At 35.5% G+C, this 20,019-nt stretch overlaps 1 protein-coding gene across 4 annotated transcripts in view; it reads right to left on the reverse strand.

The window, feature by feature from the left end:
- HPS4 (Hermansky-Pudlak syndrome 4 protein) overlaps positions 1 to 20,019 on the reverse strand; it is a 304,728-nt gene that overhangs the window by 44,517 nt on the left and 240,192 nt on the right. For all 4 annotated transcript variants that reach the window (XM_090413587.1, XM_090413586.1, XM_090413589.1 and 1 more), the window contains 2 exons: positions 16,617 to 17,314; positions 1,678 to 1,804 (listed from right to left, as the gene is read on the reverse strand). In XM_090413587.1, the coding sequence (XP_090269713.1) occupies positions 1,678 to 1,804; positions 16,617 to 17,314 (825 nt within the window). The remainder of the gene's footprint in view (positions 1 to 1,677; positions 1,805 to 16,616; positions 17,315 to 20,019) is intronic.

The raw sequence follows: 20,019 nt of genomic DNA on the forward strand, positions 1-20,019 counted from the left end.
GGCTATGCAGAAACAAAAAGGAAAGCTACCAAACAGAGAGAACTGGAAGGACATGGTGCTGCACCCTCTCACTGAGGAAGCTACATGATGATGATATGGTAGAGTTAAATCAAAGAGAAGGCAGAGTGAATGACCTGTGGGATGCCACAAAGATGCTGGTGTTCAATCTGCACATCAATAACAGTGGGAATAATGCAGGAGGGGGGGGGGAATATCCAGTTGTTTGTCAGTGATATTAAACTGGGAAGAGGAAGAGTTAATAAAGGTTACAGATCCTGAAGTATTATCAAAACAGACTGGTAGTTTGGACAAAGAATAGTGAATACCAATTCAGTGTGTCAAAGTGTAAAGGCGTGTTGGGATGAAAAAACAAGCTTGTAACCCATAAAGATGGAACTGCACTGCAAGAAACTGATGAAGCTAGAGATTTAGGAGTAACAGTGAACAGAAAATTGAAGTTAGAAGACAAACTATTTCAAGGGTCGCCTGGATGTTAAGAGACACACTGACCAACAGGAATAAGGGGGGTTATTATCCCTCTTTTTGAGGCTTTGATATAACTGCACATCCTGTTGGCTGTGCACAGGTTGGTTACCTGGGTTTCTCAAATTACAGAAGTGGTGGAGAGGATTCTGCAGGGAGTGACCAAAATAGTTACTGGTTTGTGGAGTACTCCTATGAGGACTAGTAGTTTAGACATGAAGGTTTATGGGACTACAAAATTTAGCTAATAGGCAGACAAGAAGAGAGGGGGGGAGAGAGGTTAGAGAGAAGATGTTGATGAAATTTTCCAAAGAGTGTGGTTAGCAAGGACTAGGTTTTTTGCTTTGAGAGCAGAACAAGTTGCCAGAGATGGTTATAAGCATTTGTCATTTCCCAGCGGTGCAAACGGTTAGCACACAGTACTTATAAGACAGTAACAGCAAGTGATTGCTTCGGGCCTTGCCTGGGGAATGTTTTTTGCCGGCCCGGTTGGCCTAGTGGTCAGTACATCTGCTCTCCAGCCAAAAGGCTGTGGGTTCAAATCCAACTGTGGGCATGGATGCTTGCGATTGTCTGTGGAAATACTAGTGGCAGTGATGGGCAGTAGATGGCATTGGTGTAAATGATGTGGTTCGCTGTAGTTGGTGGACTGAGTGGTGCCTTCCCTTGAGTCTTTGGACTCCTGGAGGTGTCATGTAATAATAATAATATTAAGGAGGAATATAACAGACTGTGTCAATAATAGTTAGTGTGGGTACCCCCATGATGAGTCTTTAGACTAAATGGAGATGCCTATGTAACATTACAGTCCATGTCTCCATTCCATTTTCTAAAGTATTATATCACTATGAATGAATAACATTCAAATTACTACAGGAAACAGATACTGTTTAATTTTCTGTACACTGTAAAATTGTAGATGTAAGCTTGTGTCAATAATAGTTAGTATGGGTAGCCCCATGATGAATCATTAGATTCCATGGAGATGCCAATGTGATATTTCAGTTCATGTTGTTCCATTTCACAAAACAAAATGAAAGGAATAAATAAGCCCCAAATTACTAGATGAAACAGATACTGCTTAATTTTCTGTACACTGTATAATATTAGATATGCAATTATCTCCAATATTAAAAATTTATATTTTTAATATTGGAGATAATTTATATTTACAATATAAGACATAAATCTTACCATCTAATGATTTCCAAACTTTATCAAACAACAAATAATGGTAATCTGCAACACTTTCTACTTCCGATTCTAGACTTTCTCTGACAACAATATCTAGGTCTTCAAAAGATGATAAATTGGACTTCCACTAAAATGAACAATTTAGAAATATTAATAGTTATTAACACCATTATGTTATTGAATACCACATTCAGTGAAATTCTGATAATGGTCTACAATAAACATGATATTTACTTAGATAATTTAAAATAATGTCACATAATTTAGAAAGTCATTGTGTGCATACAATTTAAGTTCCATATAAAATTTCTGTTTTCAAACAGAAATTTTATATGGAAAGTCTATAAATGTAGTGTAGAAAGTGTAGAAAGTCTATAAATGATCACATTTATATAATGATCATATCTGTAACTGGATAAATTGTGTGTATTGTTTGGTACGCTCTATATAAAGAATTATTGAAAATCTTCAAGGCCTACATACTCACAGACAAGTTGGTTGAGTTGCAAATATAGCTATCAAATACGAAAGTCACAATAGGATTTTCATCTGAAAACTCTTGCTCGGATATAATATAGACAAAAACAGGGATTTAATTACTTGTTTACTATTATTCAAAAACCAAGAAAAAAACATTTCCTTAGAGTAAAATTTTGCTAAAGTGAATTTGGGGAGAAAAAGGCTTCTTCCTCTAAATGTGTTTTGTTGGAATACATAACTCAATGTACTGTTGTTCTTTGAATATGTAAGGACTAAAATAAAATCCTTTGTGAGGTTTCATTCTATTCAGCATTTTTTTTAGTAAAAATAGTAAATCTTAAATATAAACTAATTGACTAAGTTTGATTTACACCATTTAGTTTGTGTGCTTCATAAAAGCTTCAATGGTTTCTGTTTTGAACTACTATATTGGAAAAAGTGTAAATATAATTCAAAGTGTGAATCTACTTTAAGAGCACTGTTCAGGGATGACTACAAACTTATAGCAAATGTATGAAAAGAACAATACATGAGAACTAACTCTTTGAATTCCTAACTTCACACCAACTAAAGCACAAGTAATAATTTCTTGGTAATATCATGGCTGCTAAATGAAGTGTTCCAAGAATTTTTTAAATTATACTATTGTACAGCCCTCATACTAGCATTCATGTCTTAATTGACATGAATGCTAGTATTCATGTCAATTAAGACTACCTGGTAAATTTACTTCTAACCACATGACTATGTGCCCTACTTAAGTAGATGAAACTGTAGATTAATGAAAACTTGAGTAGAATTAATTCAAAATTTGACCAAGGTAATTAAATACTTGTAATTACCTTGGGTGTGAAACATCATATGAAGACAAAAAGGATGAATTAAAAACTTCTAATTCAATTTACAAAGAAACAAACCTGAACACAAATATTTGATATTGTAGACTAATATTAATTTATAAACTACACAGACTTCACAAAATGCTATTACATCATTATTACCAAGGCTGGCTGGGTGACTGAGTGGATTCTGCTCTCACACTAACAGGTCATGAGGTTCAATCTCATGCCTAGCATAGATGTTTGTGAATGTCTTTAGGTAATGAATTTCATCATCAGGTTTGAGGTTACTACTCTGATTCAGGTCTGAACCTTAGCCTACCCTCACTATGCTATATGTTTATACCTTTCACAGGAGTGGCACTAAATAAAAAAAATAAAATAAACAGTAGTTAAAAAAACCATGGTGATGTTGCCAAGCTGATGACAGCAAGAAGAGGATGAATTCCCAGGATAGTGTGTAAAGGTAGTAATTGTGAATGAAAGTATTACATTTTAATGTACTGGCATGGAAATCATGGTACTTAGAGAGAAAGAGAGAGAGAGAGAGAGAGAGAGAGAGAGAGAGAGAGAGAGAGAGAGAGAGAGAGAGAATAGCACACAGTCATATAACCAGCAGTGTAACTTATGGCAAAGTGCTGTAAGGTAGAAAACCACACTTGTGTATATATACTTTTGCATTGCTTCCTATTATACAAGTGAGTATGGCATGCTAGAACACACTTATCATAATGCTGATGGAATGAAGTGGTTGCAAAACAGGAAAAAAAGCCATAATAACTAGTAAATACAGCAGTAGTACACTTTACTTTATGGTCACCATTTTTTTTTTTTTTTTAAATATTGATCACAGAAGAGGTTCCACAACCAACAGTGTGTTAATGTCATGTGTGCTTTGTTTCCAAGCTGTAGAAATTATGCACATCTACAAGACAAGACTAGCTCAGTATATTTATAATGTGTGGACTCATTATATACAAATAAGTGAAAAGTCAAAACAGTTCTTTTAGATAATTCATAATATGAATTGATGCCTAACAGCAGTCGAATACCAACATTGTCATCCAGCTATCTCAATTTGACGGTAATGATCTTTTCATCAGCTTTAAAGGAGGAAAAGACAAAGTGTACAGGGCGCCTGCAACATGTCACTGATTATGTCAGTAGTGTTGGATATCACTACAAAGACTTCAGTCTACTATAATAAAACTAGTGGTCTCACAGACCATGTTTGTATATACGTACATTAATTTTTATCCTGTAAACCATATGTCACTATTTAGATATGGTTGTTACCCATCTTGCAGGTGATGTATTTGGCACTGAGTATGGTGTTTTGTATTAAGTATATTTATCTTTTAAAAAGAATTAAAAAAGAAGAAAAAGCAGTTGCAATTTTATTAAGTGCAGAATGAATCACTTCAAAACCAGGATAGAGGAGCAGTGAATGATAGTAACAAAAGGCAAAAATTGTGTGTGTGTGTGTGTGTGTGTGCTTGTGTGTGTGCGTGCATCAGAAAGCATGCAGATAGGAAAACAGCTGTAAGAGGTAAGTAAAAGTAAATAAAATGTAAATGTGCCAGGACAAGTTGGCAGAAAGATAACATGAAAGAAGTGATCGAAAACAAGGAGAATGATGTGACAGCAGTAATGAAAGACTGTGCTTAGCCTTTAACTTCTACAGGAAGTGAAAAAACTAATAGTGCAGTAGAAATGATAAAGCAGAGGCAAAAGGAATGAAAAGGGACATCATATAGAGGGAAGAGATGAGGAGAGCAAGTATCCTGATCAATTCTGTGATCAGAGGTGTGCTTGATGATAGACACAAGATGCTGAAGTGAAGGAGTTGAAAAAAAGTTTGGCAGATATAAATTATAAGAAAGAAAATAAGCATGGAATGAGCAAAGACAAAAGAGATACTGAAAGAAGCAAAAAGTCCAAAATTTTCATATTTATGCATTTAGGGACTCAAAACACATGTGTTGAAAAGAATTATTTCACTGATTTAAAATAATAACTTTACGTTGAGATCACTATACAGGTAAATTACATCTGCGTTCTTAACTAATCTTTTTTCTTAGCCTCTAGTGATAAAAAAAAATTGCCAATAAAAACTACAATAAACTCTGCTAAAGTCCTCATGTACTAGGATTCTTCTGGAATTATACAGTTTATATTGTTATATTACGATTATCTTCTGGATTTGTACAGTACAGGTTGCTATTGAATGTTCAGGGAGAGAGAAAAAAAAAAAAAAAAAAAACTTCACCAAGTCTTCTTGTATTGAGATTTTTCTTTGTGGTTGCTATGAAGGTTGCAGATGGGGTCCTCCACATTCTTGGAATGGTTAGACCATCATTTTTATTCAGATTCGGATCTTGTTTGAGCATTTCACATGCTTCCTTGAATTTCTGCTCGAACCAGGTTTTGGTGCGGTATAGGGACTTGGTACCTTTCCAATCAATTCTGTGGTATGTTTGGAGTGCGTGGTCAGAAAGGCCGGTTTTTCCAAAATGAAGGTATTTTGTGTCGTTTGTGTTCATCCTTCCTGATTGGGATGGATCGCCCTATTTCCCCTATGTATGGTATGTTACACATGCAATGTATTTTGTAAACCCCTGGGTGGACTAGGTGTGGCAGAGGATCCTTGGAAGAACTGAGTAGGTGTCTTAATTTTGTTGGGGGTTTAAAGGTAGTTTTGATGTTGTATTTGTGTAGTGTTCTGTCTATTTTTTCTGAAATGCCTCTAACATATTGTACAGCAATAGCATTCTTGAAATCTTTTTTTATTAGTGGTATCTTTGTGGAGGATCTTGTGAATGGTTTTTATACTGTATCCATTTTCTATAAAGGTATGTTTGATGGTCTCATATTCATGGTTAAGAGCTTGTTCATTTGAACAAATAGTTTGAGCTCTGTGTTCAAGGGTGCTTATGAACCCTAGTTTCTGTGTTGGGTGGTGATAAGAAGTTTTTTGTGGAGGATCGTTGTGGAGGATCTTGTGAATGGTTTTTAAACTGCATCTATTTTTTTTATAAAAGTATGTTTGATGGTCTCATATTCATGGTTAAGAGCTTGTTCATTTGAACAAATAGTTTGAGCTCTGTGTTTAAGGGTGCTTATGACCCCTAGTTTTTGTGTTGGGTGGTGATAAGAAGTTTTGTGTATGTACTGGCCAGTGTGTGTAGGTTTGCCGTAAACTGAGAAGGAGAGACAGCCTGAAGGAAGACGTGTGACAAGTGTGTCCAGGAACGGAAGAGAGTTAGTTTTTTCTATTTCAATGGTGAATTGAATGTGTTTGTTCAGGTAGCTAAGGAATGTATCTAGTGTTTTGCGGCTGTGGGGGCCAAATTGTGAAAATATTATCGTCAACGTATCTGAGCCAAATTTTGGACTTTAGTCACGCTGACTCTAGAGCTCGTTGCTCAAAGTCTTCCATATAAAAGTTTGCTATGGGGGGGGGGGGTTGAGTGGTGAGCCCATGGCTGTATCCTCTTTCTGAAGGTAAAAATTGTTTTGTCACACGAAATATCTGGAGCGGAGTACGTGGGCAAAGAGGGCCGTGATGTCGTGTGAAAATATGTTCTGTAAGAGTAAGATAGTAGTATCATTGATTAGGACATTGGTGAAAAGGGAAGTGATGTCAAAGCTGACTAATAGATCTTGGTCGTTGAGTGTAATGTTTTTAATTTTGTTTATGAATTGTTGTGTATTTTTTATGTAGGAAGGGGAATGACCAACCAATTCCTTGAGTGTGGCCTCTAATTTTTTGGCTAAGTAGTAATTCGGGCTGTCAATTCATTCCACAATTGGACGTAATGGTGTATCTGTTTTTTGTACTTTTGGCAGGCCATAAATTTAATACCCAACTGCATTAAACTACAGAAGAAATTTACATCAGCTAAAGCGCTCCATATCTATGCCAGGCTAGAAAAAGCATTGTTAAGAGAAGAGATCCACGAGGCACGAAAGAACTTAGCATTTACCCAAGCCAAAGTGTTACAACTAAAATTTGAGCTATCCAGTTACGTTAATCCAGAAATTTTGGATATTCTAGACAAGTTCACAGACGACTCGACCAAGCATCTATTACTCAAAAACAAAGAACAATTAATAACAAAGTTTCAAGCATTAAAACTACAGGAAAGCACAAGACAATTACGACAGCATAACGAAAGGAGCAGCCAATCACCCACAAATGCAGTTAGGAGCAACCAACCACCATCGGACCACCGTCTGGTTATCAACCAATCGGATTACAACTTCGCCCAAGGTGAACTCTCGCTACTAGAGAAAGGTTTAAATTACGACACTGCTCCAAGGTCAGTAAATAAACTAGATATAATCTATCATATCGAGAGAGGTTTAAGATCCATCCCTGACAATTTAGCTGACAAAATATGGATGGAAACTGCCTGTTTACTAAATTCAACCAAACAATTAAGCAGCAACCTAAACAAAGCTGAAAAACTGGCCCTCAAATCCCTAAAAAATAACCATGACATTATTATCACAAAAGCAGATAAAGGGAATGCTACTGTTGTTTTAAATCGGACTACATACATAGAAAAAATGAACCATTTGGTATTGGACCACAACACCTACCAAATGGTAAATTACAACCCCACACAACGCAACTAAAAGAAAACTGCTGAACTACTTAAATCAGTTAACACGTGGCCGGAGGAAACAATTAAAAAATTAATACCGCAGTATGTCCGTGCACCCAGAATTTATGGCCTGCCAAAAGTACACAAAACAGACACACCTTTACGTCCAATTGTGGAAGGAATCGACATCCCAAATTACCAGCCACACCCAAGGAATTGGTTGGTCATTCTCCTTCCTACATAAAAAACACACAATTCATAAACAAAATTAAAAACATTACAATCAACGACCAAGATTTATTAGTTAGCTTTGACATAACTTCCCTTTTCACCAATGTCTCAATCAATGATACTATCTTGCTCTTACAGAACATATTTCCACACGACATTACGACCCTCTATGCCCACGTACTCAGCTCCGGATATTTCATGTGGCAAAACAATTTTTACCTTCAAAAATAGGGTATAGCCATGGGCTCAGCACTTCCCCCCACTAATAGAGAACTTTTAAATGGAAGACTTTGAGCAAAGAGTGGGCTTGCCTAAAACCCAAAATTTGGCTCAGATACGTCAACGATATTTTCACCAGTTGGCGCCAAGGCCGCAAAGCACTAAATACATTCCTCAGCCACCTGAACAAACAACACAAACGCATCCAATTCATCATTGAAATAGAAAAAACAACTCTCTTCCATTCCCAGACACACTTTTCACACATCTTCCTTCAGGCTGTCTCTCCTTCTCAGTTTACCGCAAACCTACACACACTGGCCAGTACATACACAAAACTTCTTATCACCACCCAACACAAAAACTAGGGGTCATAAGCACCCTTAAACACAGAGCTCAAACTATTTGTTCAAATGAACAAGCTCTTAACCATGAATATGAGACCATCAAACATACCTTTATAAAAAATGGATACAGTATAAAAACCATTCACAAGATCCTCCACAAAGATACCACTAATAACAAAAAAAATTTAAAGAATGCTATTGCTATACCATACGTTAGAGGCATTTCAGAAAAAATAGACAGAACACTACACAAATATGACATCAAAACCACCTTTAAACCACCGACAAAATCAAGACACCTACTCAGTTCTTTCAAGGATCCTCTGCCACACCTAGCCCACCCAGGGGTTTACAAAATGCACTGCACATGTAACATACCATACATAAGGGAAACAGGGCTAATCATCCCAATCAGGAAGGATGAACACAAATGACATATAAAATATCTCCATTTTGGAAAAACCGGTCTTTCTGACCACACACTCCAAACATACCACAGAATTGATTGGAAAGGTACCATAGCCCTACACCGCACCAAAACCTGGTTCGTGCAGAAATTCAAGGAAGCATGTGAAATGCTCAAACAAGATCCGAATCTGAATAAAAATGATTGTCTAACCATTCTAAGAATGTGGAGGACCCATCTGCAACCTTCATAGCAACCACAAAGAAAAATCTCAATACAAGAAGACTTGGTGAAGTGTTTTTTTCCCCCCTGAACATTCAATAGCAACCTTACTATACAAATCCAGAAGATAATCGTAATATAACAATACGAACTGTATAATTCCAGAAGAATCCTAGTACGTGTAGGTGAGGACTTTAGCAGAGTTTAATGTATTTTTCTTTCTTATTTTAATCACTGGAAGGCAGGCTATGAAAAAAGATTAGTTAACAACGTAGATGTAATTTACCTGTATAGAGTGCAACAGCATGTAGCTTGGTTCTTATACACATGTATTCTTCTGATGATGACCTCAATACAGGGGTCGAAACGTAAAGTTATTATTTTATTATTAATCAGTAAAATAATCTTTTCATCAGGTGTGTTTTGTGTCCCTAAATTTATAAATATGAATGCTGATCACTGTATAACCTTAAAAGAAAAATAAAGATTATAAGTTTGTCTCCCTGTGGTAAAATTAGAGTGTGAGATATCCTGGGATACAAATCTAGTTGCAAGCTAAAAATATGGAGTTTAATATCAGCTTGTTTGTTTTTTTAAATTAAACCACTCAGAGTGCAAGGGAATAAGTAAAAATATATACTGCAAACACACATACATAAAATGTGGGTTCTCAATGAGAACCAACTTCTCAAAAACATCAGAGAGAGCTCTTTGAAATTCTTCCTATATGCAAATGAAGGTTTATGGGTTACAAATATTGGTGAACAAGTAGAAAAGAAGGATGTAATAGAAATGTAATATCAGGTTGGTCAGCTGGATTCAGGATTGGCTTTCTGATAGGTATCAGAGAGTTGTGTATGGTGGGGCAGTTTCAAGGTGGCAGAAGGTTGCAAGTGGGTCCCACAGGGCCTTCAGTACTGGGGCCTATATTGTTTAACCGTTATACCGATGACATTATCAGTGGATTGCAGGGGGGGATAGTGCAGATGTGGTAGCCCTGCAAGAGGATTTGAATAAGCTAGACAGATGGGGATGTCGGTGTAATACAGCAAAATGTAAGGTCTTGAAGTTTGGGACACATCGATGGGATACTTCATACTCTATTGGAGGAGTTGCACTGGAGACAAGAGATCTGGGGTTGATGATTGATAGAAACCTGAAATTCAGGGAACATATTGCAAAGGTGGTGAAAGTAACACAGAGAATTGCTGCAATACTGAGAAGGACGCTTACCTGCAGAGATAAAAAGAGTCATCATTCCGTTGTATAAGACCCTGATCAGATCACGCTTAGACTATTGTTCTCAGATTTGGTCCCCAGGATCTGAAGGGGATAAATTAACTGTGGACAGGATACAGAGGCAGATAACAAAAATGGTTTCAGGACTGTACAATGTTAGTTATGAGGATCAGCTGAGGGAATGTGGACTGCAGAGTTTGGTAGATAGAAGGAGAGTGATATGATTGAGACTTTCAAACTGTTGAGAGGTGGCTACAGGGTTGACACCAGGGAGTTCTTTCGCTGGTTGAACAGCAGGAAGGAGTGATGACAAGTGGCCATCCCTGCAAGTTATGAAAGGAAGCTGTGAGCAAGAGGGTGAGGAGTGGTTTCTTTGCATGGAGGGTGGATGAACTGTGGAATGCATTGCCTGATAGAGTGGTGAGAGCGAGAACAGTCAATGAGTTAAGGAGGGTATGACAGACTTTATGTTTCCTAGGAAGGACTTCCCACAATGAGTCTTTTGACTCCATGGAGGCCTGAATAATAATAATAATAAAAAGCATAAATTACTAAGAAGAGTTTATATGACAGCTGCAGAATAAATTTTTCAATTCAACAAGAATTGAAAAGTTTCTTCAAAAACACCCATGAAACTTGCATAACAGTGTGATTAGCGAGGATGTGAATAGATTTTCTTCTTGGAGAGCAGTGCAAGAAAAAACAAGATATCAGAAGTTGTGTCTTGTCAGTGAATATGCTTAATGAGAAGTGCAACAGCAAGTGTACATAACGGTTGGTACTTACACTTGCTCTGATAAGTCACTCCATAGAGATGCTTAGATAATAATAATCAAAATCTGGAAATCAATAATGTATTGCAAAATTTGAACTAATTCTTTATAACAGTTTTGTTTGAAAATTAATTTTCTAAAAGATTTTTCTTCTATCATACATGTTTTGGTACTAAAATTAGTTTTACATATATAGATGTATTTGTTTACTTGTGCATTTACCATATCTCCTAGTTATAAAAATCACTGAAAGTGTAATGTCTGGGTTAAGGATTCAAAAATTTTTGAATAGTTTTTTTTAACACTAACATAAGTGCTGAAAATAGATATTTTTAAAAATAAGTTTACTGAATTACATATAACAATGAAAATGTAAAATATCAAAAAACCATTTACTTTATATTAATTTTTTGAATAAGACAAACTTCAACTTTATGAAATAAATTTATTAACCATAAAATTTTGGTCTTTAATCATTCAAAGTATGTCAGCAGGAGCTTATGGGCCAAAGCTGTATAACTGGGAGAAGACCTCAGTTGGCCCAGTGGTTACATATCCGCTCTCCAAGCCAAGAGGCTGTGGGTTCGAATCCTGCCAAGGGCATGGATGTTTGTGATTGTCCTACTAACCAATTACTATATGTACTGCTGTCACCTGGTGCAGTATGACTCTTGATGTCTTTGCACCATAAAAAAATCAAATAAAATAAATCCTCGTCGCCTTTTAAGGAATATGAAGAACCAAAGAGGGCTACTGATCCAATGTCCAATCCTCATCTTCTCGTGGTGCATCCTGTTATGTATCCATCTGGATACGATACAAAATGAACGAGGATGGGTTGGCAATTTGAATTTAGCTGACAAAATTGTATTCTTATTAGCTTAAACCATAATGCAAAATAATGGCACAACATAACAGAATTTCACATCAATTGAGGGTCGTCCAGTTAAACAAGACCTCATTGTTTTCATCAGGGAACCAGGGCAAACAATGAAAGTCAGAGACTGGAACAAATTCCAGAACACATCCCAACTCAACGTCAGCAGAGTTCAAGATTGGAATTATCAACATAAGAAGCATCAAGGGAAAAGAAATGGAACTAGCAGAAGAACTGGCTAAGTACCAGATCAATATGATAAACAAAGACTGAAACAAAAGACAAAAATAAATGAGTTTTAAGCAACAAATAAAAAATATATTTAGGCAAAAATAATGAGAGAAAAGAAGGAAGTAGCTATAGAACACAACACTAATATGAGAATAATCTTCTTGAATGGCAGACAATACCAAGTACAGTACAGTGATCTGGGAAAATATCAGCACGATGGTAACTTATTTGTGCCTATAGCCCACAACATTGCACTAACGAAAAAGTGAAGGAATTTTTTTTGAGTCATTAAAGAAGATAACTGACACAATGAAAAAGGAAAAGGTCCTTGTAGAAGAGGTAAACAGCAGAGAAAGAAATGATTACTAGATATATAAATGTTTTTGGAAATTATGGAGAAAAGAGCAAAACTAATAATAATGGTAGATACCTGCTAGATTTTTGTTCAGGACAGGGACTAGTTATTAATAACATCATGTTCCAACTTAAAAATGTGCACAAATTCATGTGGAGAGAAGATGCAAAAAAATAAGAAAAGTCTCATTCACAATGTTATTGTTGACAGAGATGATTTCCCCCACTTTCAGGATGTGAGAATATATAGTATAAGAGAAATAGGGAGTGATCATTTACTTTTGAGCAGGATTTAATACTAAATTGTGTAATACTAAATTTAATACTAAATACTAAATTGAATTTAATATTAAAAAAGTGTATAAGACAGTTTTAAAATGAATCAAAGTTGCGCAGATTTTAGACATGAACTGTAGACTAAAATACATAAACATTATTCAAAAAAAAAAAAAAAAAAAAGAGATTGAAAGCAAGAACCAAACCTTGGAGATTAAGTGGCAAACTATGAAGTAAACTGATTGATTTATCCAGAGAGGCATATGGTGAAGTTGTCTGCAATGATAGAAAAATTAGAACTCCAAAATGGACTTGGGAAGTTAAAGTGGCAGTGAAGGAAAAGAAGAAAGCATATCAAAAGTTCCTAGCAAGTAAGTCACCATGTGCTTACTAGTGGTAATTGTCGTCAGTAGATGGCGGTGGTGTAGTTGTGGTCAGTTTGGTGGAGAGATACCTGTAGAGCAGGTGCCCTCCCTCAATGAGTCTTTGGACTCCCTGGAGGTGTCTAATAATAATAATAATAATAATGTGCTCTTAGAGAATACAGAGAAAAATGTAAGCAAGTGAAGCACTGTGTAAACCTAACTAAAGATGGTCATGGGAAGACTTTGGTAAGACCATTTAAAATAAATATCAGAAAAGCAGAAAAATATTTTGAAGACTATTGAAAAAGCTTAGAAATAGAGGAATGGAAATTAGAAATGATCAAAGTGAAGATAAACATTCTAGATGTCTGAAGTAATTACTTTTATAGATTGCTAAACACAACAAGCAGCAATTGAGCTGTGGTAGAAAACACTCAACAGGAATACAATCAAGAATACATATTAATACTTGAAGTGGAGAAAGCTGTCAAAAACCTGAAATGGAGAAAGATAGCTAGAGTAGATGACATCCAAACTAAAATGCTCATATATGGAGGTATAAAAGTTTTACAGTGGCCACAGTGCATAATTCAGAAGGCCTAATCAGAGAGTCAAATTCCATATGACTGGAGTAGAGCTCTCATAGTACCCATCTGTAAAAAGGGAAATAAAACTGAGTGTAAGAATTACAGAGGTATTTCTCTACTGAGTGTTCCTTTTAAAGATTTATGCAAGTATACTTGAAAAACAGCTAAGAAAAATTATGTAAGGGAAGCTTGAAGAACAAGCTTGATTCAGGCCAAATAGCAGTTGTCAGGATCATATTTCACTTTAAGACAAATTGTTGAGAAATCGTGGGTATATAATGAGAATCTGTATTTAAATTTCATAGATCTGGAAAAAGTACATGACAAGATGGCAAGAGAAAAGCTGTTTAAACTGCTAGTTATATGGTGTAAATGGGAAATTATATAGATCAATACTTAGTCTATATCTGAGTTGCAAGTCAGCTGTTAGAACTGAGTTACAGCAAGATGGTTTGATGTTAAATCAGTGTGAGACAAGGTTGCACATTATCTCCACTGTTATTATTTACATGGATCATTTAATATCACTTTCCTGTGATATTAAATGATATTAAACCTGATATCAAAATTGCAGATATTAATCTTAACTCTTTACTTTATACAGATGTTACTTCTAAATAAATCCAATACAAGTCTGCAAGATTCCCTTACTTGGCCAGCCCTAGTTGGCCGAGTGGTTAGCGTATCTGCTCTCCAGCCAAAAGGCTGTTGGTTCGAATCCTACTGTGGGCATGGATGTTTGTGAAAATACTAGTGGTGGGGGTGGGCGGTAGATGGTGTTGGTGTAGTTGCGGTTCATTGTAGTTGGTTGATTGAGTGGTGGAGATAGAGAGTTATAGAGTAGGTGCCCTCCCTCGATGGGTCTTTGGACTCCCTGGAGGTGTCATGTAATAATAATAATAATAAATTGAATAAGTATTGTGATAAATTTGATATGAAATCAGCAATAAAAAGAGAAAGATAATGAAAATATGCAGAAACATTGAAAACAAACATCAACTGCATCCTGAATAGAAAACCTCTAGAACGAGTAAAACATTTCAGCTGTTTAAGAACAATTTTAAGTGAAGATATCAAAATGAAATACGGAAATAGACAACAGGATTAACAGAGATATGATAGGAAGTTGACTGAATAAATTTTTATGCAATAAGAGAAAAATTGGAAAACTAAACTAGCTGTACACAAGACACTGTTCAAACCAATTAACTTACAGATCTGACAGCTACTTTAGAAATAAAATACTTGATCAATGAATGGAAACCACAAATATGAGAGTTCTGAGAAAAATTAGTGGAGTGAATAGATGGCATCAATGGCAGTATCACACTAAAGAGGAAGGATATTCAGGAGGAACTTGGGATTGTTAACATTTAGAAATGTGTAAGCAAAACTCATCTCAGGCTCACCTAAACAGAATGGAAGAGGAAAGATTAGAGAAATGAGTGTTCTTTGCCAGGTTGGCATAAAGGCCCAGAAGAAGACCAAGATGTAGGTGGATTGATATAGTAAAAAGTGCCTTAGGTGATAGAAATATAAGATGTGATAACATTGGAGTCTTGACAGATAAAAGATCAATTTGGAGAGATACTGTTGATGGGAAATTAGTAATGATGTAACCTTCTCATGTAGTACTATCATTATATCCTTTACTCCTAATGGTACATATCAGGAATGTCAGCTTATGTACTTATATTAACAGATACGAATTTTTCTCATTAGGATTATTCATAAGGAATAAGCCTAATCCAAATTATCCTCGCACTAAGTTCTTTTAAGTCTTATAAGAAACAATTTGCTATGTCTTTTTACATGAAATTCTGTGGCTAGTGCTGCTGGTTTTATTATTTTTTTAAATTATATATTATATTATATATGTACTATGTATTTGTAAAGTGGTATATAACTAAAGTCTTTACCTTTATATCTTCACTTACTTCCACTGTTTTAACGTCCCCCACCCTTTTCTGCCTTGACTTAATCTTTATCGCACGTATGGTCAGCTTTAATTCTGATAGCTAAATGTCTACGACTTATCCAGTCCCTTATCCTCTACAGTCTGCATGTGATGTCACTTCATGACTGGGTTACTTGTATATAGAGGCTGATGACTTCACATCAATTGCCTCAGTATCCCATAATGCAATGCACATATCTTGGATATCCTACAAAAGCATATATAGGTTTTTCACACTGAAATATGAATATTTTTATCCCTACAGAATTTGCTATAGCCATATAAGACACTCCAAACATAAACAATAACAATGTCTTAAGCTAACAAAGATGGTGGACTTGGCTGTTTTCAAATTTAACTGCCATAGCCAACGAAAAAAAAAATGTTAATGTGAATTTATGAAAGGTTGTAAACCTATAATTCATTATTATTGGTATTGTGGGTGGGCTAAGGTTCAATGATCTTGTAATTATGCTTAGAAATCAAACATGGAACTTTTGCAAGCCACTTTAAGCCTTCAAGGAGGGGCTCACAGAGGATGACAAAATTCATTTACCACATGAAGACATTCACAAAGTATCCATGGCCAGAGTGGGATTCAAATTCACAGCCAGTTGGATGGAGAGAAGGTAGTATGCTATCCAATCAGCTAACCAAACGCAAAGATGAATGCACCAAAGAAGAAATACAGGAATATGAATTTAAACTGTTAAATTTTATTTCCCAGTTAAGCATGCAATTCCCATTACATTACAAGTATGTCAGTTAAAAAATTAAACCTAAGCATATGCTTATGAATACAATGAGATGCTAATATGTAAATATTCACAAGAGATAAATAAAAAAATCAACTGATTTTGTCAATTGAAAAGAATTCTAAAATTTAAAAAAGAAAAAAGACAAAAAGGAAAAAAAATATATCATACCAGTGTATTTATTAAGTGGGAACTACTGCATATAAAATCATCTCCCACTAGTACCAGCACCATATCATTAAAATTTTGTACGAACAGAACTAATTCCTCAATCTCATGTTCCTCATGTTCATCACTCTCTATTGAACTATCATCAGCAGGCTTTTCAATGACATCTGGTGAAACACTTGATACTTCAGTTCCCTGCTGCTGATCTGTTGTACTGTGAAGTGCAGTTGATGCTTGAAATAATGCTTTATGTGAATGTTCTTCAGAATTGTGCATACTTCTTTTGTCTGTCTTATCAACAGGGATTTTGATAGGATAGGTATGAGAATATTCAATTTCTTTTGCTAAAAGTTTGTTGCTCAATGCTGCTTGCTTATAACTTTGAATTTCACTTTTCTCAATACAAGAAGAGTTCTTATCAGATTCTGATTGTTTCTTAGAAACTGTTCCTAGTTTTGAAGGCTTTAATAAATCATTTACTTGAGCTACTAAGTTCAATAGGCATGAACATGATGAGCTATTTCTTACTTTTCCTGAAATACATGTGTTTTCTTTTTTAATTCTACTGGAATAACTTTGCAGGTCTGTTTCAGAACTCCACCTTTTCAGATAGGAAGAAGAACATCGTGCAGAACTACAAATCAGAAGCCTATCAGCTCTTAAAAATCTAGGGGAATCTGGTTTAATGTCTCTTGGAAGAGCTAAAATAAAAAAATAAAAATATAAGGTAAGGCATTCCTTTTCAAATTATATTATAATGAAAACTTAAAGCATCGAATGAGGTTTATTATAAAAAAAAATCTTCATATACACCCTCTGTCCAAAAAGAAACCGAACTTTTGATAGAAAATAAAACACAGTGCAATTATAATTATTCAAATCATTTATTTCAATCAATGTACTCTCTCTCTGTCAGCTTCGATACAGCATCTGGCAAGGTCAATTAATTCATTAAATGAGTTTTTTATATAGGTTTTTGGGATACTGTTGAGGGTCGTGGTTACTGCCGCTTGAACATCAGCAAATCAAGTCAGGGGAAAAGAAAGAAGTCACAGGGTGCTAAATCAGGTGAATACGGCGAGTGATCCAACACTAATTTTTGCTCAAAAACTGTCTCACAATGTTCGAACGATGAGATGGTGCATTATCGTGCAAAAGTGACCAGCTGCCTGCATCACGATATTCATGCCGTACACAACGAATTCTCGCTATCAATCGCTTCAAAACTTCGAGATAAAACTCACCATTGACTGTTTGGCCAGGCGGAATGAATTCTTCGTGGATAATGCCCTTGGAATCATAGAAACAAATCAGCATTGTCTTTACTTTTGACTTCTCCAAGCAACTTTTTTTTTTTTTTCGGATGCCCCTCTTCTGGTGGTCTCCACTCAGCACTTTGTTTCAGACTCATACTCAAAACACCATGTTTCGTCACCAGTAGCGATCATTTCAAGGAAGTTTGAGTCTTTATGAGCAATTTTAATGAGGTCCTTACAGTGTTCAACTCAATACATTTTTTGGTTGTCGATCAACTTGTGGGGAACAAATCGCGAATTCAATTTACAAAGGCCCAAACTCTCGGTCAAAATGTTGTGCACAGTTGATTTTGAAACCCCCCAATTCATCTTCAATCAATCTCCTGGACAATTTTGGCTTTTCATTGATGAAATCACGCACTTTTTGGATGTTGACTTTGCTCAGTCCAGTTTTTGGACGGCCCAGCTTTTCGTCGTACTCAAGCATCTCACAACCACTTTGAAATCGCTTAAACCACTTGTAAACTTGAGTAAAGGATAAGCATTCATCACCGTATGCTTTTTGAAGCATTTGATGCATTTCGGTAAAACTTTTACCAAGTTTAACACAAAAGTCAATCGCGGCTCTCTGTTTGAAACTCATTTTCCGACCGTTTATCAAAACACACTGTCACTCTTGGCACTATAACTCTGCTTCTAATGAAACAAATGTCAAACAGTTGACACAACACTAATGAAGGTTGCCGCTTTCGACAAAAAAGATACAACAGGTGGCGCCACTAGTGTCTTCTATTTTCGAAAAGTTTGGTTTCTTTTTTGGACAAAGGGTGTATAACATAACTAAATCATCAGTATGCTAATAAACAATTTCAGACTAATAAAAACAAGGAATAGCTGATCGTCAGTTATTCCAAATACCACTATTTCAATACTGATGTGTGTTACTTGAATCCGTTAACGAGTAATATCTGTCACATCATTTCATGACTAAATAATAATAAAATATTAACGATGAACAGTCACTGCATTATGTTTTGCTGGATGATTTCTACAACTTTGGGTCTCTGAAACACCAAGTAGTTAGTTCATTGGACCAGTTTAAGTGCGAAACGACAATAAATAAAAAAAGGCTAATTACATATTAAACTTGTATATAACTTAAAATGATGGAAAGCTTCTCCTTTCATATTATGCATTGAAAAATTTCTTTTGCATCAAACTTAGCAAATGGCTTTAATAACTTATGTTTCTATCCTATATAATAGTAAATTATAAATCTTCAATCCACCCTCACAGGGAGCATTCCACTGACTTATCACCATCTTGGTCACTCATCTCAGGATCCTCTCGACCATTTCCTCATCCCCATATTGAAGTAATATATTCAAAAAAAAAAAAAAAAAGGAATAATTTTATCTCTACTTGTCTTATTCAAGATCTTGTGAGCTATTTTGCTTTCTTATGCAAAATGCACCTGAAGTTCAGCTCACTGTCCCTCACCCACAAATCCCATGCCTCATCAATTTCCTGAATTGGAGTTCCATCAATGTAGTGTACAGCTTGTAGTTTTTTCATATCAAAGGGCACAGCCTTACACTTTGCCACATTAAACTGAAAGCCATTTTATTTTGCCCACACAGTCAGTTATTTAAATCACTCTGAAAATCTCTACAGCATTTGATTGGAAAGGTACCAAGTCCCTACACCACACCAAAACCTGGTTTGAGCGGAAATTCAAGGAAGCATGTGAAATGCTCAAACATGATCCGAATCTGAATAAACATGATGGTCTAACCATTCCAAGAATGTGGAGGACCCATCTGCAACCTTCATAGCAACCACGAAGAAAAATCTCAATACAAGAAGACTTAATGAAGTGTTTTTTTTTTTTTCTGAACATTCAATAGCAACCTATACTGTACAAATCCAGAAGATAATTGTAGTATAACAATATAAACTGTATAATTCCAGAAGAATCCTAGTATGTGAAGACTTTAGCAGAGTTTATTGTAGTTTTTTTTTTCTTTAATCACTAGAGGGCAGGCTAAGAAAAAAGATTAACAACGTAGATGTAATTTACCTGTATAGAGTGCAATAGCATGTAGCTTGGTTCTTATACACATGTATCTTTCTGATGATGACCTCAATAC

This window comes from Typopeltis vanoorti, chromosome 24 (genome assembly GCF_054136105.1).
Source record: "Typopeltis vanoorti isolate ZY-2024b chromosome 24, IOZ_Tvanoo_1.0, whole genome shotgun sequence".
NCBI lineage: Eukaryota > Metazoa > Arthropoda > Arachnida > Uropygi > Thelyphonidae > Typopeltis > Typopeltis vanoorti.